The sequence below is a fragment of the Lutra lutra genome, chromosome 7 (genome assembly GCF_902655055.1).
Source record: "Lutra lutra chromosome 7, mLutLut1.2, whole genome shotgun sequence".
NCBI classification, from domain to species: domain Eukaryota; kingdom Metazoa; phylum Chordata; class Mammalia; order Carnivora; family Mustelidae; genus Lutra; species Lutra lutra.
Genome location: NC_062284.1, coordinates 148,663,809 through 148,672,758, shown reverse-complemented (window position 1 = coordinate 148,672,758; position 8,950 = coordinate 148,663,809). Strand labels below are relative to the sequence as shown.

The following is an 8,950-nucleotide window of genomic DNA, read 5'->3' as shown; positions in this document are numbered from 1 at the left end:
GATGTGGTATATATACACAACGGAATACTATGCAGCCATCAAAAGAAATGAAATCTTGCCATTTCCAATAATGTGGACGGAACTAGAAGGTATTATGTTGAGTGAAATCAGTCACTCAGAGAAAGACAATTATCATATGATCTACCTGATATGAGGAATTTGAAAGGCAGGACAGGGGGTCGTTGGGGGTAGGGAGTGATAAAATGAAACAAGATGGGATCGGGAGGGAGACAAACCATAATGGACTCTTAATCACACAAAACAAACTGAGGGTTGCTGGGTGGTGTGGGAGTAAGGATAGGGTGGTTGGATTATGGACATTGGAGAGGGTATGTGCTATGGTGAGTGCTGTGAAATGTGTAAGCCTGATGATTCACAGAGCTGTACCCCTGGAGCAAATAATGAATGTTAATAAAAATAATTTTAAAAACAAAAAAAAAAACAATAAAATAAAATTATGCTATGTTCACTCCTTGGGTAACTGCCAAACATTAAAATAAATGATTTTTGCTACAGACAGCAACATGCTTGAATTTTCAAGGATTTGTGCAGAGCAAAAAAAAGTCCTACAAATAAAATTACATACAATATAAATTCTTGAAAATTACAACTAGTCTAAGGAACATGAGAAAAGCCCATAGTTATGTGTCGACAGGTTGAAGAAGGGAAGAGGAAGGAGGAATTCCAGAGAAAATACAGCAAGTTTTATGGCGGGTTGATTTGTTCACTCTGGATAATGTTGATTCTGACACCCATGTTTATCCTATCACACACTCTGCCTATAAGCCATTCATTCCATTCAAGCACACTCACCAAAATTCTTACAAATAATCCCAGAGATGACTTGGGAGGAACACATAGACATTGAAATGTTAGAAAATACATCTACACAAAGCCGATGCTCTCTATATTTAAGGGCAACATAGAGAGGAAGTAAAATCATCCTGTCTGCATTACAGGAGGGATTCCACATTCCTCACCAGCCTGTGCACTCTGTTCTCCAGGTGGTTGGGGACAGTGTGTCCTGTGGGGATGAGCTCAGGACCACATACCGGGGCTTACTCTCACCCTGTGTGTACTCTTGGACACCTCCCAAAACCCTCTAAAATTCTGGGTGTAGGTTTACATTTCATTATGGCCTAACATGACATCAATTCCACAACATTTGTGTGAATATGTAAAAAGAAAGTAGCACATGACGAAGTGTATATCTGGAAAGTTATATAATGGAAAATCAACTTCTTTTTTTTTTCTAAAGTGGTCAAAACAACTAAAACGAAGGCAGTTAGATGTCTTCTGGTCATTGCCCTCTATGGTCACATAGATCCCAAGCTGAATATATAGTCAGAGAACAAGCAAATAGGGCCCTCCATCTGCTGATTTAAAACAGCCCAAACCTGACTCTGCTGCTGGGAGAGGAGCCCCAGGACCAGGATTCCCAGGTGTCCAGTCAGTGATCAGGACAGGACACAGACAACTCACAATGGAGTTTGTGCTTGGCTGGGTTTTCCTTGTTGCTCTTTTAAAAGGTAATTCAGGGTGAACAAGAGACGTTGAGGATGTGAGTGGATAAGAGTGAAAGAAACAATGGGTGTGTGACAGTTTCCTGACTGGCATGTCTTGTGTCTGCAGGTGTCCAGTGTGAGGTGCAGCTGGTGGAGTCTGGGGGAGACCTGGTGAAGCCTGGGGGTCCCTGAGACTCTCCTGTACAGCCTCTGGATTTACCTTCAGCAGCTACAACATGAGGTGCGTCTGCCAGGCTCCAGGGAAGGGCCTGCAGTGGGTCGCATGGATTAGATATGATGGAAATAGCACAAGGTACGCAGACTCTGTGAAGGGCAGATTCACCATCTCCAGACACAACAGCAAGAACACGCTGTATCTGCAGATGAACAGCCTGAAAGCGGAGGACACGGCCATGTATTATTGTGCAACAGACACAGTGAGGGGACGTCAGTGTGAGCCCAGACACAAACCTCACTGTAGGACGGGATCTGGACCACCAGGGGGTGCACACCGCTCACCAGTTCTGTCTTTAAGCCCCAGGAGCAGATGCAGATGAAGATTATGGGCAGGTTTCCCCTCAGGATCTGGCGATTCCTCTCCAGAAAACATATTCTCTGCACACTTGATTCTTTGCTTACTTGCCAAACTCTCTGACTTTGGAAATTTGTTCTAATGGGAAAACAATTATACTAAAATGCACAAAATACAGCATCACTCACGTTGTTTATTTCTGTCCCTAAATAACAAAGAAACACAAATATCCTGGTGCTCATGAAGTGAGCCTTTACAGGACTCCCAGCTGCTCTCACTGTGCATCACAGGTCCACCCTGCTCAACGTGAAAACTCGCTAGAAGCAGCATAAAGTGCATGCTGGACGTGAGGCTACCAGAGGCATCGACAATCCAAAGTAAAAGAAGAAAGGGTCTGGTTTGGGGCATGACTGTCTTAAACAATGCTCACAGCATCAATGCTCACAGCATCAATTTTAGTGACAACATGGGAAAGCAGTGGAACCCCCTCCAGATGTGATGTGTAGTCTGGACATTACACACACACATGCATAAACACACACACACACACACACACACACACACACACACACACTAGTATGAAACCTTTTTCACTTTGCACTAATTTCTCTGCAGCAAAGGTGGTCCTAGACAAAAATACACAACATACAGAAAGACCTCAAGAAGCAAGAAAAATCTGAAAGAAACACTCTAATGTTATATCTGAAGGAGCTAGAGAAGGTACGATGACTAAAGCCTAAATACAGGAGAAGGAAGGAAATAGTAAAGATTAGAGCAGTAATAAATGATATCAAAACAAAACAAAACAAAAAACAAACCCAGAACAAAACAAAAAAGCAAGGTCTGTTTTTTTGGAAAAAAACAATAAACACGCAATAAAATTGAGAAACCTCTGCCTAGATTTATCAAAAGGAAAGGAGAAAACCCGTAATAAATGATATCAGAAGTCAATATGTTTCTCTGTGGAACAAACAGGATTTTGAAGGGGTTAGGAGGGGAGGGATGGGTAAATTTTGTGATGGGCAATAAGGACACATGATGGGTGAGCACTGGGTGTTACACGCAAATAATGAATTGTTGGACAATACATCAGAAACTAGTGATGTACTATGTGGTGGCTAACAGAATATAATTTTAAAAAGGAATTTAAAGAGATAATGTGAGAAAATAAATAATTAAAGCTGGAATTCTGAGTGAAATAAGTCAAGCAGAGAGTCAATTATCATATGATTTCACTTATTTGTGGAGCATAACAAATAACATGGAGGACATGGGGAGATGGAGAAGAGAAGAGAGTTGAGGGATATTGGAAGGAGAGATGAACCATGAGAGACTATGGACTCTTAAAAACAATCTGAGGGTTTTGACGGGGTGGGTGGTGGGAGGTTGGGGGAGCCAGGTTGTGGGTATTATGGAGGGCACGTATTGCATGGAGCACTGGGTGTGGTGCCTAAATAATGAATTCTGTTACACTGAAAAGGAATAAAAAAAAAAGAAAAAATAATAAAGCTAGAATTCTAGGAGAAACATTTCCAATCCAAATCCTGAAATTATACTCAAAATTTGTGTTCAAACTAACATCCCAAGGGAGATATAAAATAATTTGTGACCAAATCAGGGCAACAGCTTTCAGGGCTGTGTGGCCCATGAAAGGACACTGGAGAGGCACCTGGCCGTGAACTGGTAGCCACACAAGAGGGTGCATGTGTGAGCCCAAGTCTTGGTGCACAAAGTGGCTACATCCACAACTGGGTAACGGCTCTAAGAAGGATGTGACACCCGACAGGACACTGGATCAGCACCCAGCATGACCTGGGAGGTGTGGAGGAGGATATACTCACGAGACCACACCCGCTAATGGTTGCAAAGTCAGAAAGTACGGTGACACTCATGGGTCCCTGGAACTTTCCCCAGAGAGTTGCAGTGGACATCAATAATGCAAGTCTGTGGATTTTGGTACACATAGAATTAGAGATGGGTTGACCTGGAGGATTTCCTGAGGTGGTGGTGGGGGTCCGGACCATCACAATGTGGCTCTGGTCTGGATTCCCGCAGGACCATGTGTGCTTTGACCCTCTGAGGAGAAGCAGAAAGCCACCAGGGAAAAAGAACCAGACACAGGGGTGGCTCACATTAAGCCAGTGACCCTGACAAGGGTGGGGCAACTCCACCTTGGCCAAGATGCCTGAGAAGCCAAGCAGCAGGCCAGTCCCCCAGAAGACAGACTGGAAGAACAGGTGAAGGATAAGCTTATTTCCCACAGGAATGTGAAACTCCAGCACCACGGGAAAATTACATACAGAGCTCCAAGTGTTCCTCACGACTTGCTTATACTGTGGATAAAATTTTATATTTCCATTTTCTTTTCTATTTCCCTTGCTTTTTCTCTTTTACCCTGTTCCCATTTCAAAGTCTTATTTCCTAACTTCAGTTTCTAAATTTCAAATCTTCATTGTATAGGTTTATGCCCCACATAATCCCATTTTTCCCTCTATTCAATTTATATAAAAAATAAGTTCTGATTTCCTTAACATTTTCAAATATAGTGTCTTCTAACATATACCAAAAATCAATCAGGAACAGGGAGATCATGAAGCAAGATGGCGGAGGTGTAGGGGACCCAGTTGAAGCAGGTCCCTTGAATTTAGCTGCATATGTATAAAACTATTTTGAACATACATGAAGTCAACCTGAGATGTAAGGATTTATGTGTGGATTCTACAAAAATTGGCAGTGTTTGACAAGATGTCTATTACACCAGCTCATTTCTTCATAGGCATTTTTAACTTGTATTTTTACAAACCTATATATTTAACAGGTATATGCTTTATTTTAGCAATTTGTTCACTCTACTCAGTTTTACCTTCTTATATATCCATCTTTTAATTTTCTAGTGATTTTGAGATTTAGTGTCCTCTAACATACAGATCAAAATTCACCCAGGAACAACTGAAGCACTCTATTTTGTCCAAAATGAAAGTTACAGCCTCTCTTTACTTGCCCTCTTTTTTATTTTCTACTCTATATAGATTTTATATTTTTAAAAAATTTTCAATGTTTTTAATTGTAATTTTTTTCAGTGTTCCAAGATTCATTGTTTATGCACCACACCCAGTGTCCATGCAATACGTGCCCTCCACAATACCCACCACCATGCTCACCTATCCTCCCACCCGCCTCTCATGCAAAAACATCAGTTTGTTTCTCAGAGTCCACAGTCTGTCATGGTTAGTCTCCCCCTCCAATTTCCCACAACTCCTTGTCCTTTCCACTTCCCCACATCCTCCATGTTATTCCTTAAGCTCCACAGATAAGTGAAACCATATGATAATTGACTCTCTCTGCTTGACTTATTTCACTCAGCATAATCTCTTCCAGTCCCGTCCATGATGATACAAAAGTTGGGTATTCATCCTTTCTGATGGAGGCATAATACTCCATAGTGTGTATGGACCACATCTTCCTCCTTATCAACTTGTCCATTGAAGGGAATCCTGGTTCCTTCCACAGTTTAGCGACTGTGGTCATTGCTGCAATGAACATTGGGGAAAACATGGCCCTTCTGTCACTACATCAGTATCCTTGGGGTAAATAAACAATACAGCAATTGCAGGATCATAGGATATCTCCATTTTTAATATCCTAAGGAATCTTCACACTGTTTTCCAAAGTGGTTGCACCAACTTGCAAACCCATTGCATTCCCACCAACAGTGAAAAGGGTTCCCCTATCTCCACATCCTCTCCAACATGTTGTTTACTCTCTTGTTAATTTTGGTCATTCTAACTGGTGTTAGGTTGTATCTCAATGTGGTTTTGATTTGAATCTCCCTGGTGGATAGTGATGATGAAATTTTTTTTTTCCATGAATTTTTTTATTTCTTTTCAGCATAACAGTATTCATTGTTTTTGCACCACACCCAGTGCTCCATGCAATCCGTGCCCTCTCCAATACCCACCACCTGGTACCTCAACCTCCCAAACCCCACCCCTTCAAAACCCTCAGATTTTTTTTCAGAGTCCATAGTCTCAGTATGGTTCACCTACCCTTCCAATTTCCATCAACTCCCTTCTCCTCTCCATCTCCCCTTGTCCTCCATGCTATTTGTTATGCTCCACAAATAAGTGAAACCATATGATAATTGACTCTCTCTGCTTGACTTATTTCACTCAGCATAATCTCTTCCAGTCCCGTCCATGTTGCTACAAAAGTTGGGTATTCATCCTCTCTGATGCAGGTATAATACTCCATCGTGTATATGGACCACATCTTCCTTATCCATTCATCTGTTGAGGGGCATCTTAGTTCTTTCCACAGTTTGGTGACCGTGGCCATTGCTGCTATAAACATTGGGGTACAGATGGCCCTTCTTTTCACTACCTCTATATCTTTGTGGTAAATACCCAGTAGTGCAATGGCACAGTCATAGGGAAGCTCTATTTTTAATTTCTTGAGGAATCTCCACACTGTTCTCCAAAGAGGTTGCACCAACTTGCATTCCCACCAACACTGTAAGAGGGTTCCCCTTTCTCCACATCCTCTCCAAACATGTTGTTTCCTGTCTTGCTAATTTTGGCCTTTGTGAGTGGTGTAAGGTGGTATCTCAATGTGGTTTTAATTTGAATCTCCCTGATGGCTAGTGATGATGAACATTTTTTTCATGTGTCTCATAGCCATTTGTATGTCTTCATTGGAGAAGTGTCTGTTCATATCTTCTGCCCATTTTTTATATGATTATCTGTTTTGTGTGTGTTACGTTTGAGGAGTTCTTTATAGATCCTGGATATCAACCTTTTGTCTGTACTGTCATTTGCAAATATCTTCTCCCATTCCGTGGGTTGCCTCTTTGTGTTGTTGAATGTTTTGATCAAAATTCCACAGTATTTTTCAAAGAGCCGGAGCAAATAATCCAGAAATTTGTATGGGATCAGAAGAGACCCCCGAATCGCTAAGGAAATGTTGAAAAATAAAAATAAACTGGGGGCAACACGTTACCTGATTTCAAGCTTTACTACAAAGCTGTGCTCACCAAGACAGCATGGTACTGGCATTAAAAACAGACACATAGACCAGTGGAACAGAGTAGAGAGCCCAGATATGGACCCTCAACTCTTCGGTCAAATAATCTTCGACAAAACAGGAAAAAATACAGAGTGGAAAAAAAGACAGTCTCTTCAATAAATGGTGCTGGGAAAACTGGACAGATATATGTAGAAGAATGAAACTCTACCATTCTTTTACACTGTACACAAAGATAAACTCAAAATGGATAAAAGGCCGCAATGTGAGACAGGAATCCATCAGAATCCTAGAGAAGAACATAGGAAGCAACCTCTTCGATATCAGCCACAGCAACTTCTTTCAAGATATGTCTCCAAAGGCAAAGGAAACAAAAGCGAAGATGAACTTTTGGGACTTCATCAAGAGCAGAAGCTTCTACACAGCAAAGGATGATGAACATGTTTTCATGTGTCTGATAGCCATTTGTATGTCTTCATTGGAGAAGTGTCTGTTCATGTCTTCTGCCCATTTTTTTTTAAAGATTTTTTATTTATTTATTTGACAGAGAGAGATCACAAGCAGGCAGAGAGGCAGGCAGAGAGAGAGGAGGAAGCAGGTTCTTTGCTGAGCAGAGAGCCCGATGCGGGGCTCGATCCCCGGACCCTGAGATCATGACCTGAGCCGAAGGCAGCGGCTTAACCCGCTGAGCCACCCAGGCGCCCCTCTTCTGCCCATTTTTGACAGGATAATCTGTTTTGTGTCGGTTGAGTTTGAGGAATTCTCTATAGATCTTGGATATCAGCACTTTGTCCGTAATGTCATTTACAAATATCTTCTCCGATTTCATGAGTTGCCTCTTTGTTTTGTTGACTGTTTCCTATGTTGAGAAGATGCTTTTTTTATTTAGCATAACAGTATTCCTTGTTTCTGTACCACACCCAATGCTCCATGCAATCCGTGCCCTCTCTAACACCCACCACCTGGTTCCCCCAACCTCCCACCTCCCCACCTCTTCAAACTCTTCAGATTGTTATTCAGAGTCCATAGTCTCTCATTGTTCACCTCCTCTTCCAATTTCCCCCAACTCCCTTCTCTTAACTCCCCATGTCCTCCATGCTATTTGTTATGCTCCACAAATAAGTGAAACCATATGATCACTGACTCTCTCTGCTTGACTTATTTCACTCACCATAATCTCTTCCAGCCCCGTCCATGTTGCTACAAAAGTTGGGTCTTCATCATTTCTGAAGGAAGCATACTACTCAATAGTATATATGGACCACATCTTCCTTATCCATTTGTCCATTGGTTCTTTCCACAGTTTGGCGACCGTGGCCATTGCTGCTATAAACATTGGGGTACAGATGGCCCTTCTTTTCACTACATCTGTATCTTTGGGGGTAAATACCCAGTAGTGCAATGGCAGGGTCATAGGGAAGTTCTATTTTTAATTTCTTGAGGAATCTCCACAGTGTTCTCCAAAGTGGCTGCACCAACTTGCATTCCCCCCAACAGTGGAAAAGGGTTCCCCTTTCTCAACATCCTCTCCAACACATGTTGTTTCCTGTCTTGCTGATTTTGGCCATTCTAACTGGTGTAAGGTGGTATCTCAATGTGGTTTTAATTTGAATCTCCCTGATGGCTAGTGATGATGAACAATTTTTCATGTATCTGATAGCCATTTGTATATCTTCATTGGAGAAGTGTCTGTTCATCCTTTAATTGTTTTTTTTCAAAAATAAAATAAGAAGAGGGGGAAAATTAAGACATATATATTGAGGATTTGTCTTAATGAATGCTTCTTAAATAGAATATAGATCACAAATAAATAAAATATATATAAATGAAAAAAGTAAAAATAGAAAAAATAAATATATGTATTTATAAAAATTAAACCTAAAAAAATGTAAGG

The 8,950-nt window shown here is 41.3% G+C and overlaps 1 protein-coding gene across 1 annotated transcript in view; it reads left to right on the top strand.

The window, feature by feature from the left end:
• Positions 1-1,414: 1,414 nt before the first annotated feature.
• LOC125104556 (uncharacterized) overlaps positions 1,415-8,950 on the top strand; it is a 32,970-nt gene continuing 25,434 nt past the window's right edge. The window contains exons 1-2 of the mRNA XM_047737108.1: positions 1,415-1,529; positions 1,633-1,689. Of these exons, the coding sequence (XP_047593064.1) occupies positions 1,484-1,529; positions 1,633-1,689 (103 nt within the window). The 5' untranslated portion in view covers positions 1,415-1,483. The remainder of the gene's footprint in view (positions 1,530-1,632; positions 1,690-8,950) is intronic.